This window comes from Rhea pennata, chromosome 5 (genome assembly GCF_028389875.1).
Source record: "Rhea pennata isolate bPtePen1 chromosome 5, bPtePen1.pri, whole genome shotgun sequence".
NCBI lineage: Eukaryota > Metazoa > Chordata > Aves > Rheiformes > Rheidae > Rhea > Rhea pennata.
Genome location: NC_084667.1, coordinates 59,307,472 through 59,329,633, shown reverse-complemented (window position 1 = coordinate 59,329,633; position 22,162 = coordinate 59,307,472). Strand labels below are relative to the sequence as shown.

Here is a 22,162-nt window from a genome sequence, read left to right as displayed (position 1 = left end):
CAGTTGGTGCTAACCTTGGATGAATTTCCCGCTCTTCCCAAAGTCAATTTTGTTTCGCATTTTCTAGCCACACAACTACGACCACAAATACATTTGTATGCACAGGTTTTGGGTTTTTTTACTTTTTCATCCAACTTCACATGAATAGGAGTTTTTACAGAAGATGAACAAAATTACAAGCTTTACAGAAAAGCAAAAGGAAATACTAGTGTCTATAAAATATTTAAAACATACATACTTAGTTCCAGCAGCAGTCCTGTATACAAACAGCATATATATTAACTGTAAGTAGATTTAACATACTGTGGTCAAACACGTTGCTTGCCACATCTAGTGCTTCCACTGGGGGCCTCAGATCTGAGTGGTCCTTTGCACAGCAGCTACTCCACAGTGTAACGGCTTTAGCGTGCAGTCGCCTGCTTCACCTGCTTCTGCTGTTGTCAGCTGTTACGGAGAAAGGCAGGATTTGGGCACAAGGAAATGCTGGAGCACCTTCTGCACGCCGAGGGTGGAACTGTGAATTCCAGTGGGCAAGGAAGAAAAGAATCAACCTGAGGCTTGATGTTTCCCTAACAGCAACAGCAGCTGAACCGGGACAGTTGCAGTCTGAAGCTTCAGTATTCTTCAACCACAGAAGATAAAGGTCAAAGCATTTTCTATTTGTCCTGATCAACATTAACGGTCCTATTTCCATTGATTATTGTGCCCTAAAACTTATAGCAACAAATAACAAATTTGCAGTCACAGGTATTGCTATTCATGCTGTTTAAATATAAGGTAACTCCAACCATCCTTTTTTTTTAATATATATATATATATATATATATATATATATATATATATATATATATATATATATATATAAAATTTAGTAGCTCAGTCTAGTGGTTAAGTAAGCCAATGTCTAAGTGCTGTTTTGCCAGATAAGATCTCTAACATTAAATAATCAGTGGTACAAAGAAAAGCCCCACCATGACAGTACACTGAATCTGAATTTTTACAGTAATGCACATAATTTATCCTTTTCTCATTCCAGCACTGTATATATTTACTGCTACACATTTTACCTGCATTTTCAAGCATCTTTGCATTTTGGTATGCTTTAAATGCATTTGTATTTTTACAAGTTTTTGGCTGCTGTAATATTCAGATCTATTAAACAAATCAACATAAGTAGCATGAATGGGAGCAGTGCAATGAGCAATATTTATCTATATAGTTTATCTTTAGACGAAATATTCACTAATGCTCTATTTAAAATTGTCACTGTTTAGAAAAGTAAAAACAGCAGTCCATTGCCTCTCCTCCCCCCACAAAAAATCAACAAATTAGATGTTCCTATACATAATGATGAAGAACCAAAGCTTTGAAGGTCTCAGTGCTTCTTTATTCACAAAGGAATTTTAGCTAGCTTCTGTCCAAGAATCTCAATGCGCCAAATCAGTATGACTGACACTCAGAGCTCTCAAGTCTGTCAAACAATTATTTCGTTCCTGTATGAAGGAAAAAAAATACGCAGTTATCCAAATAGTTCAAGCAAACATATACAAAATACTAATTTTTAAAAGAAGGTAGAAACAAATCTGAAGAAATACAGAAAACTGGCCTTGATTATTCGTGGTGGATAAAGGGACATTTTTCCCATATCCTGATGAAATCTATCCAAAAACTTCCCCACTTCCCACTCAATACTCAACAGATCTCAATACACACACTCTTTACACTCCTAACACAAATCTTACCGCAAGTGTAACTGCCCATCTGTGGCAAATGACAAGACTGTCCACAGTGAGTGAACTATGAGGTTTACAAAAAATGATTACTAATTTTAATATCCGTCTATACACATAATAAATACCTCTCTTGGAAGTAACATCAATTATACATTGAGAATCCATTTTAATGGCACCTAGGACATGGTAATTTGAAATCTTAGCACTGTTGCTATGAAGAATTATGCTTTGCCCTGGTGGATTTTTTTTTTTAGCTTAAGTTCACTCTAAGCAAAATTTTGCACACATTTCATACCATAGAAAATTCTGCAATACACTCAGTAGAGGTAATATAGTTAAGACACCTTTATGCCACTCAACAGTAAAATAAGAGTCACAGCATTTGGGATTTCTTACTGCTTTAGTGCAAACAGTGATGAAGATCCCCATATACAGTTCTGTTAGTACTGAAGCAGTTGACTCTCCCTAAAATTAGTTGCTGCTACTGTGTTAGTAAAATGCACAACACTGTTTAGAACATAAAACATGACTAGCTTATCTTGACAATACACAAAAGAGTGACTTGTTAGGTAAAAAACAGGTAATGAGAAGTAGCAAATTGGGCACACCATGTACAGTTAGGCAAAATAAAAGGTTTGTATTTTAGCAGAAGCATAACAGATCAGACAAATTTCTAGAGACTATTCCTGAACAGCCTCGGGAAAAAAAAGGGGGGAGTTGCATTTAAAGGGAATTTGGGAATAGACAGCAGTTAAGATGACTGGGCCCTTTCCAGTAAATCCAATAAAGCTGCTCAAGTCAAAAATACTTAATAACTGAGCTTTAAAAGTTTTTTCGTTTGTTTGTTTTTAAATTATGGTGTTTACAAGAACATAAGATTCTAGACGTTTCATATCCATTCTAATAGCTAGAGAGTCCCAGGCCAGAGTCTGCTTGACATCATATAAGTCACCTGCTGTTTACTGACTGGACTTAAGCACTTGCTTAAAACACCTTACTGAACTGGGATCTTAACAATCACTAGGAGTTTGTTGTTTTACTATTTATCATGCTCTTTTTATCCCAAATCCTACTAATGGTATCTACTTGTGCAAGAATATTGTAGGGCTTCTTACTTGCAAGTGATCTTCAGTAGCCTTGCCACCCATGTTAAGAACATTCAGAGAACTGGCACGCTTCATGCTGCAACCAGGACAGTGAACATGCAAGGACAAACCAATCAGAATAGCTGAAAACTAACACCTCAAAAACACAAGTATAACAACGATCAATGCGTATTTAAGGGAGTTTTAACAACGCCCCAAATCTGATTGAGGGGTATCTTCAAGAAAATTATATAAATGTGCACATTTTCTACTTGGTTCTAACCTGCATATAAAGTTACAAGCTCCTCGGATTTTTAGCTCTTCATGCAATTGATTTCATTGCAATTCAAAGCAGAATTTCATTTTTTAAAGCACAAATATACTGGCTTAGTATATTTAGTATTTAGCTCTTTCTCATTTTCAGTTTACGCAACTTCTTACAAAAAGTACCAAAACATTCAGACAGATTAGGAGCAATTTGTGAAACATGAATAAATTCGTCATGTAGGCAGCACTTAATATGCAAAAACTGTAACAAACATTAGTGCTTTTTGCCTCATCCATCTACCTAAATCCAAAATCTATATTTCAAACAGCATTTTAAAATCTTTTATTTAAGCATTTCAAGGCAAAGGGCTACAAGATGGCTAAGATGGTTGCTATTATGAACTTTGGTCATGCATTTGGCTGTACTATATTTCAGGCAGGGTAACAGCAACCCTAGAATACTGTTTTGAAAGTAACAAATGAGAAAAATAAAAATCAATTTAATGCTCTGGACAGGAACCATTGATAAATCAAATTTATCACTGCAATAACAGTAATACCTATTAAGTGTTTGAGAATAAGGATTAATAATGGCTACTTTATCTAACATTTACTCAAACATAAACAATGTTTAACATTAAAATATTACAAAGTGTGTATAATGAAATTCAAGATTAGTTCTAAGCATCTTTCACCACGGTGAATATAATATGAATGCACAGATACATTGGGGTAGAGGACATCAGACACTACCCAGAACATAGTGCTAGGTTTGCCTGATGATTTTCACTATCTTTCTTTGATGATTTATAGGCTTCTACATGAGGACTTTGAATATACATTTGATGAACTATTCACAATATGAGATCCTAATCCTGCATCGTTACCTACAGTTGTACAGGCAACTGGGCTCTGGGAAGTCTCCTGGGCTTTTCAGTAACGTGGAAAGGTTTATCCATACAGGTCACATTAGACATTAACCTGCCTTTATTTCCACTGAAGCAAGACTACTAACAGTCAAAGTTGAGCACACCTTTTAAACGTTTTCATAAAGCAAAGCCTTAGCAGAAAAACGAACCCAAGCATTACTGAATGCAGGCAACAGCTACGTAACACGGGCTTTCCATTTCTTCCCTAGCATTTAATGTGAATGTTTCAGAAGACAGAATGCACACAGTTTAAAATATTTAACATAAGTGTTAGCAACAAAGAAGCAATGAATCATGCACAGTATACACCTCTTGTTTTTTGAAGGAATGTGTACAAGAGAGGTTATATATGGAAGTAAAAGTAAGTTATTCTGTAAAACACAAAACATCACAAAAAAACAACTCTTCTTGAAAAAGCATAAAGGCTTATAGAGAAAACTCCAGGGAAACAGCAAATCTATAAATACAAGTTTACATAAATTTTTTAGGTCTTTGAAATGCTAACAAAAGTTTTTTTTAAATCATGTGTGATACTACCCCCTTAAAAAAACAAACAAACAAACAAAAAACATACTTTAGAAGTTTAGTTTGGCAAATGAACTTTTACTTCCCTCTATGTTAGAAACTGGATTGCAGAAACAGCAAGGAATGCGCGTTGTTTTTCCAAGTGCGTAACAACAACGAATTTTTTTTTTTTTTATTACAAAGCTTAACTGTACTGTTCTGTAATACATTTTTTAGAAGTGGGAAATCAAATCTAACTACCACACAAGCAAAGCTAATTGATTACAGAACTGAAATTTTGAAGTAAGATGATTTATCAAAAAATTGATATCAAGCTTCAGGTACTGGATGTTCGAAGAAGAGTTCTTAAGAGATCTATTCTAACTTTGTCAAAGGGCTTTTGCATTTTAAGAAAATTTCACTGGTAAGTTTTCCTCTTTATTCTCTTCAACCTTCCATGTCAAGCATCAATATGAAAACTCTTTTGTTCATCCTGTGATATTAATGTATTTCTATTTGACTAAGTCTCATTTCAAATCATACCCACATTGTCAAATTCTGCAAGTGCAGAATAAGCAACGGGCATAAATACACTTCAAAATAAAGCTGTCTTCGGAGACAGAAGCAGGGAACGTAGAGGTATACTGATAGGAAGGGAGGCACGTAAGTCTTCTGCTAGTTGACTTGTTATCAAAAATGATTTCTATGTACGCTATGTCAGTACTGTAGTATTCAGCTTTTTAAACACTAAAATCAAAGGTTTTCTTAATAAAAACTGAATACTCCCCCTTTTTTATTCAGCTCAGAAGCAGATAAAGTATTAATTCATTTAGGAAGTTTGTTCAGAAAATTAAATCAGAATGACTTTAAATAATATCAATATGTACAAAATATCATTATGTACAACTTATAAACTACTCCTTCATGGGTTGCAAAGTAAATGTTTAATACCAATAATATTAATTGTTTTTATTAACTGCTAAATAAATATGTTTAGAATTAATCAAGTGTCTGTATTTTACAAAGACAGAGATGGTAATATTTATTGTCTTGTACACTTAACAAATGTATCTACATAAAAGCCTGCTAATACAGCCCTCTTACTGCAAGTTTTAAGAATGAACTATTCTTTGAAAACTACAATGACATATAAAATAATTATTTCTGAGAAGAAGCTCATGAGTTGCAAATAATTTTTACCAAAGTAACTACTGAATTTACCTCCAATTAATCACTCCAAGAAACCCACAATAACTTTTTGTCAGCAAGGGAAAGCAAGAATGATATTGGTATTTTTTCACATTTGTTTCACATTAATACCTTCATTTGAGTAAGTATCATTATATGGTGCTACAGATGCCACACTGTAATTAATGTGGGTAAATTACGTCTATACTGTTCAAGTAACACTACAAAAGTACAGACAATAAACAACCAGAGCAGTTTTACAGGCCTCTGCAAAGTCAAATGTCTTCAAATATATGTAAGTATAGTTTTCTACATCTATAATCATGTAGTTACTTTACTTGCAGAAAATAATAGCTCTATATAATAGTGCTGGCTTTCAGGAAGCCAAAAAACCTTTCTACATCTCATAAAAATGGTAGAGGAAAAGCAAAATCCGTTACCAGTATATGCATATGTTTACGCAAGAATATACTCCTGAACTATGCTGTATGACCTCTAGACAGAACTGAGTAAATCAGAAAAACAAGGTATAAAATTCTAATACTTAAAACTAGAAGAAGGAAATTCCTTTTTGTTCCAGTTTGACTTCTGTTTGCTCATTTTCCCTAGAATATTCTACATTTTCATATTTTCTTAACTTCTGCTTACATTTTCTTCACAGCTTATTCCCAATCTACCACCTCAGAGGTAGGTTTTAATTATATATCAAAGTGAGTTTTGACCATGAATTTGATACAGTCCATTCAACAATGTATCTGGCAGAAAAGAGTAAACTTAATTTTAAAAATCAGATCAGGCTAAAGTTGAAATCGGTATTTGAAGAAGAGAGCTGGAAAGTCTGAAGAGTAATCACAAATATTTATACATATTGTGGTTGTATATGATGTTTTACAACCACATAAAAAAGTACCACAGTATGGTAAAATTTCACTGCAGTGCTAACAAAACACACTAAGAACCTGCCTCCATATCACTGCCTCAGATGTTACTATTATCGTCATTTACTGTATAAATCCATTCACTCCATCAGAAGTTAATCTAAGTTCTCTAATTTAATTGCTTCAAAACACAAGTTCAAATTCTCATTGTGAAACAGCTTTTTGTCAACTAAATGAGTTTCAGTTTTCCATAGTGAGGAAAAAAAGAAACAGCAAAAATGACAGTGGTTATGCTGTTAAAAAAAAAAAAAAAATCAAGTGAAATTCTGAAAGAGTACCACAGTTCAGTGTTTCAACTTGTCTAATGCGACCAATAAATGATGATTTTTGTTTTAGTTTGGTTTTTTTTTCCCCCGCACATCTTAGGAATATGACATATATTCAAATCTGTAATCACATGATGAGAAGGACAGGGTGAGAAGTCTGACTCATGAAAATAGAATTTTTGCCACTGACTTCAGAGGCCCAAATATAACTAAGTATGCATAATCAGTCTGAAGCTTTTCAAGGTTTTCCTCTGCTCTATGAAATCTGCATTTTCCCATATTAGAATATAAGAAGGGCTCAAGCCAGTAAACCTCTTTTGCTCACAGCAGCACACAAATTAAGCTATATCAAGGAGGTTAGTTATTTACTGGGTTTACTGTATTCAAACTTTTATTGTAAATGTAAATGCAATTTATTACATTTTACTCCTGTGTAAAAAGGAGAATTTTGTTGTTTATTAACATTTATGAATACTACAAGACCTTTTTTATTCTTAAAGAACAGCAGGAAGAAAAACGTGCTGCTAAAAATGGAGTCAATTGCGTCAATTCTTAAAAGCAAATATAATTCCTCAGATGTTAAAAGAACTTCCATCATACAGTTAAGAAATTATTTTCTTTAAGTCTCTTGTTTAATAGAATTCTATGTGATGTACACAAATAGCTCGGCAGAGAAGAAACCACCACCCCAGGTACCGCGCTAGGCTGCAGTGGGGGCAAAGAACGAGAGCAAACTAGCACAGCTACGAACAGATAATAATTACCCTGGATTCTTTGGTTCACTGTCTCGTGAACTGCCGCCCTTCAGCTTCCTAACCAGCTTCTCACTGCTGCGTCTAATGGAAGCCCGAAGTTTGCTAAAGGAACCACTGCGCTTTAAAGATCCAGTGCCATCCTGAAAAACATTGAAGAAATGTGAAACTGCAAGAGTTTGTTGCCCTCCCTCAAGCCTGGGTGAAAAACGTTTAGCAGAGCAAAATATTTTTTACTGCTATTGATAAAGACTTGGCACAATTATCTAAACACAAAAATACCATATGGATATAATTTTACCAAGAGGATTGCTGCTATTTTAACAAAAACATTGCTTCTGTGAAACTGCAGCAAAGATTTCAGAAATGTGAAGGCATGCTCAAGCCATAATGCGTAATAAAAAAAGCCCACAGTATGTGAAACAATTCACCATCACCATGTTACCTTTCTCATGAGTGCACCAAGCTTAACAGGTATGAGCCCCAAGCAAAAGCATTCCATCACAGTCTAAGAACAAAACTGTTTTATTTCGGCTAAACATCTGCGTTATCTGAAAACATATTTGTTCAATCCTAAGGTTTTTTTAAAAATATTTTCTGATCAGAAAAACATATAGTTAAATTCCTTTTATCATTTACCTTTCACTACTCAATGTAAAACATGGCAAAACAACAATTTTTTGTACTCTGCGTTCGTGTTTTACGCTGCTGTACTGATCAAAGAAATTTCCATCTAATTACAATTGTATTTAAATAATTTTTTACTCTTAAAACAGTTTAGTAAGATTAGAAGTGACCACTTGCTACTTAAAGAAATCCTAGGTGATTATGAAAGGAAGAATTGTAAAAGGAGAAAGTAAAGTACTACTAAGCAGACAGAGACAGACACCTGAGTTGGAGTGGGTTTATTAGAAGTTAGAAAGACAAATACACAAATCACTGAACACCAAGTTAGTAGAGAAAAGCATAATTGCCAAAATTTCACACAAAGACTAAACAGCAATGCTACTTTAGAATAATCGTAAGTGAAGACATCCAGAGTTCCATAGTGATGTTAACCACGTAACAGGTCTCTTAAATACATTTTAAAGCACTTGAAGAACATGCCTTACGTTTATGTTTTTTGTTTTGTTTTGTTTTTTCTCCTGTAAAGATCACATCATGCCATTTCAATAATACCTTGTGTGATACTTTTAACTACCTTTTTTACCCTGTAGTGAACAGCTACTTATAAAGTTCATTATTACTTTTTTAACCTATGTATTACACAGCATATGGTTGTAGTAACATTTTGTATGACTAGATACATATCTGGCAAAGCTACACATGTACAGAAATAGAAACCCCCCAAAAAAGAAGACACCAGCACTGAAGGAATGGCCAGTTTACAAGGAAGTGTAGCTCTGACAAGGATCTTAAGGGATTTGCTAAAACACAGCAGTCAGTACTGAAGAGAGAAGTTAAAGCTTGAAGATGGTGCACGCCCGTCATGCAGGAGACAGTATAAGAATCACAAAAGGCATCTAGGCCTGTCAGACAGAAATGGAGAGAGAAAAACTGAATGAAACTGTTGGGAAAAATTCAACAGTTTTCTATTTTGAACAATTATGTTTACAGTATTTCTAGGTCATGTTCAAAACATTTTTACAGAAAAAGTATTTGGATTGCACTTAAATACACAGTGCAGGCTATTGCAATTGCCATAAGATATATTTATGTAGTTCAGCCTATTTCACTAATATGCAAAATACAAAACAGCATGAAAGATGCTGTGCATTCTTAAACCAGAATTTCTACAAAATACAGAACATTTTAAACAAGGGAGAACATTAATACTACGAATATATTTTGTATATGAGGAAATGATTTTTTTCAGATCCCTATCATAAAAGTAAAAATAAAAGAGGGGAAAAAAGAAAAACAGAAGAAAGGAACAGAGCAAGATGCATTCATTTCAGCTTTAACTTCTGTCAGAAATTTTTTTTACTAACAAAAAGTGTAAGAAGAACAAGACCTCCAGACAAAATTCTATTTGTTCCTTTAAGGAAACAGCATCCATGTACGTGTCAATTCAATCTCATGAATATTTAAAACACACACACACTCACATATATATGCATATGTATATATATATATATATATATATATACACATACACACACACATATATATATATAAAATCCATACGGAAGCTTTTCTACTTTCTCTAGTGCAGTCAGGCAGCTAAAAGAAGCCATCCATAGAAATTGGCTGTAGTTTAGTTTACAAACTTCCCATTCTCAGTGAAAGTACAGAGATTGTTACTGATTCTCTAAGATCTCAGTTTTGAGAACCTTTACCTGTAGCAATTGGAATGAACAGTAATTAAAACTCCTTGAACTTGCAAAATGCCTTGCTACCACTGATTTGATGATTTAAAATCTAACCAAAGGGTATTTATGTTTCAAACTAAACTGCATACCTTGTTTACATTTTTAAAAGTGGAGTTACATTACACTGAAGTCTGAACTCTAATTATTACCTCAACAAAAAGTCTAATTATTACTTACGGTATTAAACCAATGGTACCATTGTAGTCGTAACAGTCCAATGAACATAGGCATTTGGTAGGTATTGACTATGACTTTTACTATACAAACTAGCACATTCAGAAAAAGTAGACAATCTTTGGGCATTTTGTCTTCAAATCTGATATAAAAGTACCAGACTTCCAAGTTAAACACTGATTGCATGATTTATAAAACATCTTCAAAGCGTGAGTTAGGTAAAATATTAGTAATAAAATAAAATCCGTAAGTCTAGCGTACAACTCCCCAAAAATCTGTGATGTGCATTTTAACTGCAATTTGTAATTGCCAATTTTTATTTCACTCGGGGAACAAGAATAACCTTGTTACCTTCCCCAACCCCTTCCTACCATCAGCACTTCCTTTACTCTGCAGCTACCAACTACATTGCCTCCCCACTGTCTGACACTTAAACAAACAGCAACTCTTCTCAGTTGTTACACGGTATTGAAATTTGTTGCTTTTATTTCACCCTAAAAACACAGACTTGTGTGCCCAAAAGCTTGTCTGTTAGAAGTTTATGGGTTAGAATAATAAAAGATATTTACTCACCCTACAAACGTTACATAAATGTAAGCCTCTCCATATGAAGTAGGTTTTTTTTTTTAAAACCATCTTCAAACTGGCAGACCCCACCCCACACACCCATTACATATACTCATTGTCATTTTTTATATAAAAACATGAAAGGGGATAAAAATCTCAAGGTAAATAACAATCTAAAATATTTACAAGGGCAATTTTCCAAATTTCTAACTTCAATTTTTAAGACAAAGTATTTATTTGCATTTGGAAGTATATTCTGTTAACTTTAAGAGATGGATTTTATAAGAAACATGTAACCGGCACTACCAGCCTCAGTTAGAATGCCCGTTTTACTAATTAATAACATACCTACTTCAACAAGTATTTTAGCTCTTTTTGTAAGAGTGTAAGTCATTACAAAGTGTACAGTGCTTACAGAGATTATGGTACATACAGAAGTCACTTAATTAAAATATGCTCTTCTAGCAAAAATTTTTCAAGGAAATTTGTTGTTCTACATCTCTACCTATTCTCTCTGACAGCCAGGATCATAAGTCAGCTTCAACACTTCAGAATTTAAATGGAAAAGGCAGGCCTTTCTTCAGGCTTTGCAGACAGAAGAAACTACCTGATAAAAATTCTACCATACTGTATGAATCAGAAATTTTGTCTGGAGGAAACACAAGAGGGTATATCTACACAATAAAAAGTACAGGGAAGAACAGCAGTGAGATAGAAACACTAGCAGGGTGGAGGGAGAGAGAGTTGCCCACTTTATGTAGAACATGTAATACAAAACTTCTCTAAAGAGGAAAAGAATAGTAACTGTAAATCTTGAAAACGAGAATAAAGCAATGCCACTTTAACATGCTCTTTAAAAAAAAAAGTGTTAGACTGCCTTAAGGGGTCAAAAATTTGTTTTTCAGACCAATTTTATCATTGAGTTTCATTCAAATATTGACCTAGAAATACTGTCTATTATTTTTCCAGAAGGCGTTTTCAATCCAAAACCTGCATGCTTGTTTAATTAATGTCAATAATGAAAAGTTTTATCCATTTAGAACACATAGTCATGCAAAGTACAGCAGAAATAAAGGGAGGAGTACAGTACACAGTTCTAATGCTGAATGGGCAAAATTAGAATTAAAAGGAGTTATCCAACCTTACTTTGGGTTTATTAATGATGCAGTATTATTCACAATACATGCTGATTGACTGTCTTGGCACTGAAGACACCAATGCCAAGAAAACAATTAGAAAGAGACAAAAGCAAAGATGAAAAGAACATTCTCCACTAAAATTGACCAGTGTTAAGTTTTTAATCAAGGATTTCTTTGGAATTCTAAACTTTGTCACAAGTGGCTAAAATAATAGCTATTTCATCAGAAATGAAACCTCAGAACATTCTTTACTGCAAAGTAGGCTACTTCCCCTCCCAAAGAGTAACAGAAGGCAAACATACCATTTTTATAATCTAAAGAGTATTTTAAGCAGAACTACAGCTGAGAGTTAGTTTACAGTGCAACATATATCCCATTGCTGGCAATGGGATAAAGCATGGGAAAGTTGGTGACAGAAGCAAACAACTAAATAAACCAGATAAATAAGTGAAAGCTTCCACTGTGTTTCAAATAAAGTAAAATAACGGGTTAAAAAAAATGCATGTTTAATCATATTATATGTGTGTTTTTACTTTATGACAGTCAATGCCAGACATTCAAGCCAGAGATCACAACTGAGAGTAAGTGCTGACTCTCTAGTCAAGTTTTAATGTGGGAAAGTGATAATAACATTTCACTTTAGAAATGTGAATCTACTAACATGTTCTTATGCAATGGCACTGCATACTAAAATAGACTGTAGATCAGCTTGAAAAGATAGGTTGTTTCCTCTAGCAAGTTGGGTGAGGCGACTGAAATTATTTTAGACTGATTATTTACTTTAAAACCACAAACATACTAATGCATCTTCAGAGCAAGTGTTCTTTGCTATTCCAACAGATGTAGCTGCAGTGTTTTTAAAGAAACATTTAAACTGTGGGCAAATATGATATCAAAAGGACAAAGCAAAAGTAAGTTAATTGCCAGAATACTTCTACCAGTAAAAAGAAACCAATGATAAGCAATTATACACCAGACCATAACCAGGACACTCAATCAGCATTAAACATATCAGAGTTAAATACCACTGCTCAGAATTCATGAACAAATTTTACCATTTAGGACAACAGGAAGGATGTTTTAAAATTTAAAAATATATAAATATATAAGATCTTATAAAAAGCATGATCATTTTATTTATTCCTTAATTGTTCCACAAAACTACAAAATATAAAGTAGATCAAACAAGAAAATACTGAAGAAACAATAAGCTGGTGAATGGACAACCACGTTTTTCATGGTGATAATTTATCTACACTATTTTCTTCAACTGTGTACTGTACTTACCCCATTCCATTCTACGCTCATACTCACTTCCTCGCCTCCATCAGGACCACTCTCGTACTTTACCACATCAACATTGAGGCTTTCTCGGCTGCGCCTTTTCTCTATGCTCTCAGGGTCATTCAGCACTTCAGCAACTCTCTGTTTATGAACATTGTCAAGACCCTGAGAAACAAATAAAATGGGAAAAGGTTTTATTTTATTAGAAACTGTATTTTGATCTACAATACGTACAAAAAAAACTGTATTGGCACAGTCAGTCAAATATAACTCCATCACCCTGACTCTACCTTCAATGCAGAGGCAAAGTGAACTACCTTTTACATGCACCAATGTGGCATGAAGGACCTGGACAGTCCAGAAGAGCTTCTAGGGTGCTAGGAGCCTTCAGAACTCAGTGTCTTGGCATTCTTTTCCCAAGTCTGTTGCTTGTCAAAGGCTTATGACGTGCATGTCACTTACCTGAAGTCCTTTGGCCACTAGCTTAATATTTAAGCCATTTTTAGGTCACCAAGTGACAATGCAAGTCTCAGTTCTCCCACCTATCAAATGGTGTAATATTTACCCACCTTTGTAAGGAAAATTGCAGGTGTCTGAATACCTAATCATTTATTCACAGCTCTGTTTCAGTTCTGAAACTGAAATTCAGAAAATACTGACACATGACAGAGCACAGTAATGTAATTTATCTTTCAGAAGGAAATCAAGTAGAAAGCAGGCTCAACAGAACAGACTAGATATATGGTTGATACAAAACGTCCAATTCTGTTAAAGAATGCCTATCAATTACCAAATAATCCTTTAAATATCTTACACTGCTAAAATATCTTAGATGAAAACCTTGCATTAATGATTAATGCAAAAATCATTAACACAGAAACTAGAAATAACTGGAAAATAACAAAGCTCAAATCATGTTTATCATTTGTTTATTATTAAAATGCGCACAACGTAAATGAACTACATCGTAAACTTTATTTGTTGACAGGAAGAGATCCCAACATACACATCTAAATGTAAAGCAACCACACAAGAAAGAATGAAGGCTGTTGTTTTAGTGACATGGAGAAAACAGGTTCTTAGACCCCTTAGAGCTGCTTTCCACTAGCTGAAGAGAAGAGCAGTCTTGCTAGTGAATTCTACATGAAAGAAGTAAAACCAACACATAACGGTCCTGTATATTCATTTCCTCAGGGACAAATGGGACAGGAAAGAGGCTGAAACTCAGAGAGTAAAGAAGTGTAAACTCAGGCTTTATTCCCAGTCCCTTTAGCAATGCAGAACATGAAAAGCATAACATGTTTTTCAAATAGACACTTAAGAGGAGAAATACCACACATGGACCCTAGGCTCTGTTCCAAAGCTATCCTCTCTCATTTACCTCACGTGCTAAAAAGCCAAAGGGATGAGGAAAAGCACTTCGTCCTTCATCTTTCAGGACAGAATCAAACCAACCAGGAAGAATTCCTCTAGTTTGTAAAAATCTACCATACATACCCCAGTAGCAAAAGCAAACAAACCATGCACAAGGGACAACAGGCCTGGGGAGGACTGATGCTTCCCCAAGCCTGGGGACAGCAGTAGCTCTTTGCTTTTAGCTCAAAAGGGGAAGTGTACTAACTCTGTTTGTCTTGTAATCACTTATAGAAGAAAGACACTGCTAATAAGACAGCGTTAATCCCGACATGTCCAAATCTATCTCTTTGTGTAATGTGACATGCTATGGTATAACAGTATTAGTGGTGTATTATGCCAAATGTGAGGCATGTTTAATAAAAATTAAGTAGCAGCAGCAAGCCTCCAGCAGGCTCTACAGCACGTGAAGACAAGGAATAATTTTTCAAAAGGTAGACAAGCCAAGAGACGGCCGATTTAACAGGGATTCAAAGAAACTTCTCCATGAGCAATATCCTCCCAGCTTGAATTCCAAATAATTAGTTAAAAGCTTTATAGCAAAAACTTAAAAAGATTTTTTTAAGTAGATGAACATAACTACTAGTGAGTTTTCTACCAGTCTTGTCATTACTATTATGCCAATTTATCCTAGTTGTATTTACTCTTATTAAAATTACACTGTGTAGTGATAACAGCAAAACTAAGAACCAAATTGAGAAACAAAGCAAAGATTTTATTTAAGGTGCAAAGCACATTTCTTATTTTCAAAACACATTTGAATGACAGAAGCATCAAAAATGAACTTTCAGAAAAAAACGTGAAAATACTTCTCAGTTAAAAAAAAAAAAAAAAAAGTGACTGTATCAACTACCCCCCCCCCACACACTTGAATTTTCCTTGCTGAAGAATTTTCCTAACAGCTTTCTGGGAGCCTGCTTCTGCACTAGCAACAAATGTTGCAGAATCATTCTTTAAAATACAACTCTGTGTCACTTTAAATAAATAAATAAAATAGTCATTATCTATAAAGATGTGCCCCATCATTTTCTGTGGACCCATTCTCAACCAGCTTACTTCAATTTACAATTAGAATTTTACATGGAAACATTAAGAAGCCACTTCTTAAATAAAATTACCTCCATTCCCATAAAAAACAGAAAAAGAAAACTAGAAATTGAACTTTACAAGTTTTGGGTTTTATTCATTTACATTTTCTTCCTTTTCTTTCCATTTTAAACTGACTGATCAGCCTCGTTTGCGGTCCAATCTCACATACCTTTATAAAAGGCATCATACACCAAATCACCCAAAAGGGTAAGAAAGAAATCTTTTTCCCACGTTCTAAGACAGCAAGAAAGGGTTACTTGAAAACAAAGGTTTGAGAATGCAGAGACAGCACAGGACTTCTCCACATTAGAAGAACTGGAACAGTCCCCCTCAAAGAGTAACACTTACCACATCAGTCTGCAAAACAGAAACAGCAACCGATAAATTTCTAACGTTCTTTTGGGAGTAGGACCTAGCAGCCTACGCTAGTCGCAATCAGTCATATGCAAATCCAGAACATCTGTGAGACTGTGAGCTCCTTATTAATAGTACATCTCAGATGTTACTGGCAGTATTACTGGCAAGAGGGGTTTAAATCAACAGATGCTCTCCATTTTCCCTTAGCTACAGTAGCTCTCCCAGGACACTTACTCAGCTGAGGAATGCTGACAGAGAGAGCATTTTATGCTCTTCTGTTTTGCATAATTTCACCCCCATTTTGATTCATGCCCTGAGTACTTGATGCCATTGCGCTAGCAATTAACCATTTTACAAGGATAAAGATGGTAGCATTTCATTAACAGTTCAGACTGAAATTTAAGGTTTTTTTGGTAAGAAAGGTAATAAGCTGGTTCTGTACAACTCAGAACGCATGTTAAAGGAAAAAAAGGCACCTCATACTGTACAACTAAGAGCATCTTACATGCATTATAAACAAAATTTAGTTGAAAATATGGATGACCACTAGCAGAAACATCATTAAGGGGAACTTTCATACTTGCCTGTTTACGAGATCGCATTGCTGCCTCTTCTAACGTTTCAGCAGCTTCAAATTTGCCTTGCCGTCTATAAAGTGCCCCAAGGTTCTTTAAGGTAGTTGTTACTGTTGGACTATTTAAAAATAAGTATATACACAGAGACATTAAATTCTTCTCAACTTATAAACTAATAAAAACTTAAATGAATCTAATATCCATCATCATAATCTTCATTATTATGCAATTCTCTTCTGAAGTACACAGTACTAGCACAAGATACACTAAAAACCTATTAACCTTTTTCAAAGCGCATTGACAGTTCACACTACGATTAGCCAGCAGCCCTGAAACCCAATGTTCATAACTAGCCTCTAGAGCCATTCAACAGAAAACTGAAGAGCTACATCCTTGTGCTTTTCAGATGCAGTTCCCAGTGGTGAAAATATAACTCAAACTGAATGTGTCAAGCTGAATAATTGCAAAGCTTCCAGAAAATACACCTGTCAGTTCAAACAGTGACTGTTACTATAGCATTAGTCACAAAATAAATTAACAATTCCTTTCCTTAGCCTTTACTTAGTAACTATTTTCAGTTTCTATGCATTCAAACTAGATTTGAACAATGAAATAGAGGAAAAAAAATGGGACACTCCATTAACAAGTCTTGTATTCCAAAAAGACATTTTTGATTCAATGACAAACTGAGAATTAGCTCAGTCACAATATTGTTGCTAGAAGTTTTCTTCCAGCAGCATCAGAGAAAAGATTTCCTCATGCACTAGAATGAGCTGGTACACAAAAAGCAAACCAACCAAACATACAGTACCCAGAGTTCAGGATGGGGGAAAAAAAGGGCAGATTTGAACAATGCAAAGCCTCTGTTGCTTGTTGAAAATGTAACAATACAAACACTAAAGAAAAAAAAAAAAAATCAATAAACAGGGTCAGTACTAGGTGCAGGGTTTTTTCTATCATTGTACCACCTGCACAGGAAGAAAGGCAGTTAAGGAACAAAATTAAAATGTACAAAGGATGTTTTGCCAAGCATGATGCTAACAGAAGTGCTTGTTTCCCTCCTTCAAGTTTTAAGATACACCTTTTCATTCAAACAAAACAACATTCTTCAAGCTCTCAGAACTCCAATAATGCAGAAGTGTGGCAGTTTAACTTTGTTTTCTTGGGCCAGCTAGAAAGGCTAAGCTATTTGCACAGTCTCCTTTCGGCTTCTGGCCTTCTCCAGAGGTTTTGCTAGAGCATAATGGGGAAGAAGGCATACGCCAAGCAACAATTTAAAAAAAATGAAAGGTGACCTATACCTCCACATGAAGAATTGCCAAGAACAGAACAGTTCTTGGCCAATTTTTGGTGAATTTTTATGTCACCCACTAGATATAACTGGCCTAGACTAAAAGCAGCCTCAGGACTTGGAAACTACTAATGGTTAGAGCGTGGTGCTGCTAATGTCAAGGTTGCGGGTTCAATCCCTGTATGGGCTACGCTGAGGGTTGGACTAGATGATCTCCAGAGGTCCCTTCCAACCTTACCATTCTATGATTCTATAATGGCTTCCTGAAAGCCAGTCTTGGGTCTGAACTTCTAATACTGTAGGTTTTGTAGCCATAAGCCACTTGTTGGTTTGGCTTAACTTTTAAATATGTTTTAATCTTGCATTTTAGGATATTGTGGTTGCCTTGTGGTCAAATTCCCGTAAAGGAAATACTCACCTATCAACTTTGCAAGCTTTGTACCAACCACCATATTCTCCGAAAGATGTGCCATCTTTTTGCTTTCCCTAAAACAAAAGCAACAAGGGAAAATAACTAATCTGCAACTTAAATAGTAAAAGCTCCTCCAAAAGTTTTACTATAAATGGCCTTACTTTGCATTCTTCCCTTTCTTCAGCATGCATCCAAATAGGTTTATTTTCATCTGATGAAACATAGGAGAAAATATTTTATGCTATAAATCTGAAAAATATTCACTGTTTGATTTTCATCCTTATAAAATACAGCTGAGAACCACAGATTTATAATGCCACTACCACCAAAAGAAGTTACTATCCATACGACAAAAAGCAGCAGTAGATAAATAAAATATACTCTTCATCTTTGGTAGTTTTACAGTATTGTCTTGTCTTTTCAGAAATTAGAAATAGAGTTACTTAGAAGCTTCGATGTAAGGATATACTGTCAATTTGTCATGCACCTAGTTATTTGCTCGAAAACATACATTTATTTCTTTTATCATAATGACTGTTTTGACATTTGCTGAATGGTGCATACACTACTGTCATGAAGTACAGTGAAAATTCTTCACTGATTTACAGTTGATGAAATGCATTTGACTTACAGAATGTAATTTACAATTTAAGGGTTTTTTTCCCCCCATGCTTTGGTTTATTAACGGATGACTCAGTGGATCATTTTAACAAGGTATCTATAATGTCATCAAGAATCCTGTACTGATTTATTTCTGTGACTATAAAATGACAAACATTTTTCTGCCTCTACAAGAATACAAAATTTGGAATTTCTCTTAAGCATATAATAAATGAATCAGAAACACAATCTGTAAAACATAAACTCACTAAGTATTCTACCTATATGAAGATCTTTCATTTTGAATTAAATATTATTGCTGCATGTAAATTCTTTCTTATGGTAAGTTTTGCAGTACTTTAATGCATCTATAATTTCAACTTCTAGATCTGCCTCAAACAGACAATTTTAATCATGATACAATTAATCTCCTACAGATTTTCAGAACTATTACAAAAATGAAACATACATTCATTCTAGGGATTAAGTTTCTTACCATCTACAGAACCAAATTCCCGTTCATGAGCACGAGTAAGAATCTCTTTGTATAAAGTTTCTGCTTGCTTAAATTTGCCCTGTTTTAGATAGCAGGATGCCTAAAAACAAAAATAACCCCCCCCCCCAAAAAAAAAGATATCAGCACACTGCTTAATTTTGATAAGCAATAAATACATTAAATGTTGAACAAAGGTACATACACTTCATTTCACCAGAAAAAAAGTTTACTTTTTCTTAGATTTACTTAAAAAATATCTTACCAGGTTATTTTTTGTTTTTGCAACATTTGGATCATCTGGTCCCAGCTTAGTTTGGTAAATCTCCAGTGCCCTCTGATAGTAGTATTCTACCTCTTCATATTTACCCTGGTTCTGGCACAGTAAAGCCAGATTATTTAGTTGTTTGGCGACATCAGGGTGATCTTTCCCCAAGACCTGAAAATGAAATGAATATGAAAAGATCCTCTAGTTATCATATCAGGATTTAAAAATGCATCAGGTTATACCCTTTAATTTTTCATTCTCTTAAATTTCAACAGAAGAATGATGAAAGTAAACCTTGCATATATAAAGTATGCAAATTATTCAAATCAATTATAAATTCACAGTGTTGCAGAACAATTCAAAACAAGAATAACTTCAGCAATATAATTACATTATGTACAATATATTATATGAAAAGGCTTGAAGATACAAACATTCAGTCACATGGGCTAGAACATTAGAACATATCCACATAACTAGAATAATTGACTTCAAAATTTTTAATGATGTTTCTTTTCTATTCCAATGACCTTGACAAAAGAAAGACTACCTGTCAACCAACTGTCAGTGAAGAAAAAAAAAAAAGAAAAAAAAGGTGGAGAAGTAAATTTATTACAGGCTTCAGAATTTAAAATATACCCAGAGTTCTCAAAAATCTCTCTGAGAGTATGTGAATTTAATATTGTTTTGCACTTCATCTATTACTACTATGCCATTGCTAACTCTGTGGTTGCTCTAGTAGATCTACCCAACCAAAATACATCACACTCACCCACCACACACACACACCCTACACAAAATATTCCACCAAAAAAAAACCATCCATACAAAAGTGCTACATTTTTTCTCATACCTTTTCTCTGATTTCCAGAGCTCTCTTACACAAAGGTTCAGCTTCCTTGTACTTTCCACGTTTACCATAAAGCACTGCAAGGTTGTTTAGAGTTGCTGCCACCTGCCAACAGCAGAGAAGTATTAATTACACTGAAATTTGCTGATACAGAAACGTGACAAATGAATACATCTGCAATGCACTGATGTTTTCAAATTGTCCATGCACAAGGCAAACCTCTTGAAGTAAGCAAGTGAAGAGGGAAAAAAAGTGTATATACATATGTAAACAAAGCATGAAAAAAGGTATGTAATACTTTTACTTCATTTGAACAATGTCATAAAGCACATACATTTTCTTTTTACTTTCTTCTCTCAAAGTTACTTCTCAAATCTATACGCAGATTTGCCCCACTTCATCACAGATGAAATGAGATACTACATTAATTTCAAAAACTGAGTACAAAAGCTTGATTTGAATTATGCCTCATTTAAAAGCAGGAGTAAAACAAATCAGACATACACCTTTAATCTGAATTTACTGAACTGATTTGAGTGAACAAATTAAAATATTTCTTCACATTAATTTCCCATAGAAAATCCATGCAATCTGATCCAAAATCAAGGGCAAGTCATTTGTGGTGAAATAGAATTGAAAATAATGCTCAAAAGGCATTTTAAATATTTAAAATAGAATGAAATGTTACATTGTGGCCTCCTACCTGTACTGTTTAGAGATAAGCCAGGTCTTAAAAACTTTCCTGTTGAGTTTAATATTAGAATGAGTTCAAAAGATTTCAGTGAAAAAAAACAAAATTAAAAATATGACATTGCATGTATACAAACCGCTGGATGATCTTTGCCCAGAGTCTTCTCACGGATAGCCAAGGCATCATTCAGGAGGTTTGCTGCATCTTTGTATTTATTCTGGTCCCTAAATTTTAAAGTCTTAATTAATACTGAGGATTCAGAAAGTCATAAAAAATAAGGATTGACAAAATAATATAACCATCAAAAAATATTAGTCTGAACATTAAGAGGTTATAGCCAAATATTAGCTGTTTGTATAACTGATATACACCTACATCAGGATACAAACCTGTATACCAAAGCAAGTATGTTTAACATAGTGGCAACATCCGGATGATCATGACCTGAAGTCTTCTCCAGATCTTCAAGAGCTTGTTTACAAAGTGGTACAGCAACTTCGTATCTACCTTGGGAAGCATACTGGATAACAAGATTATGAAGGGTCCTTAATCTTGCTGGAATTTCATAGCCACCTTGCTGGGCAGCAGCAGCTGCACTGCTATGCTGTTGTTGAACTGGAAGAAATACACAAGACTAAGTTGTTTAAAGAGATTACCATAATTGGAAAACATCTAACATTACTGCTCAATGACATAGAAAGAGAATGGCTAAATTTCCTCAATATCAGTCATTCGTATTAGAATACACTTCACAACAGTTATGCTCTCTTGAACAGCAACAGTGAAAAGATAACAGTTTTATTTTTCATATTCTATCCTTGCTGAATGAATAAAGACACCATTAATATTTCACACTTCTATTAGCTCAAAGGACCAAATGTAAAAAATAGATGAAGAAAGTAGAAACCTATTCTATTTCAGCAAA

At 34.4% G+C, this 22,162-nt stretch overlaps 1 protein-coding gene across 6 annotated transcripts in view; it reads right to left on the bottom strand.

Annotated features, from left to right (window-relative positions):
* Positions 1-867: 867 nt before the first annotated feature.
* The window catches only part of KLC1 (kinesin light chain 1), a 45,101-nt gene continuing 23,806 nt past the window's right edge, over positions 868-22,162 (bottom strand). The window contains exons 5-16 of one of the 6 annotated variants that reach the window (XM_062576976.1): positions 21,627-21,852; positions 21,374-21,461; positions 20,550-20,651; positions 19,694-19,867; positions 19,432-19,531; positions 18,497-18,546; positions 18,342-18,409; positions 16,642-16,750; positions 13,202-13,363; positions 7,675-7,805; positions 2,849-2,915; positions 868-1,493 (exon numbers count right to left, since the gene is read on the bottom strand). In XM_062576976.1, coding sequence (XP_062432960.1) covers positions 1,428-1,493; positions 2,849-2,915; positions 7,675-7,805; positions 13,202-13,363; positions 16,642-16,750; positions 18,342-18,409; positions 18,497-18,546; positions 19,432-19,531; positions 19,694-19,867; positions 20,550-20,651; positions 21,374-21,461; positions 21,627-21,852 — 1,343 coding nt within the window. In that variant the 3' untranslated portion in view covers positions 868-1,427. The other 5 variants (XM_062576977.1, XM_062576978.1, XM_062576979.1 and 2 more) reach the window with 5 other exon arrangements.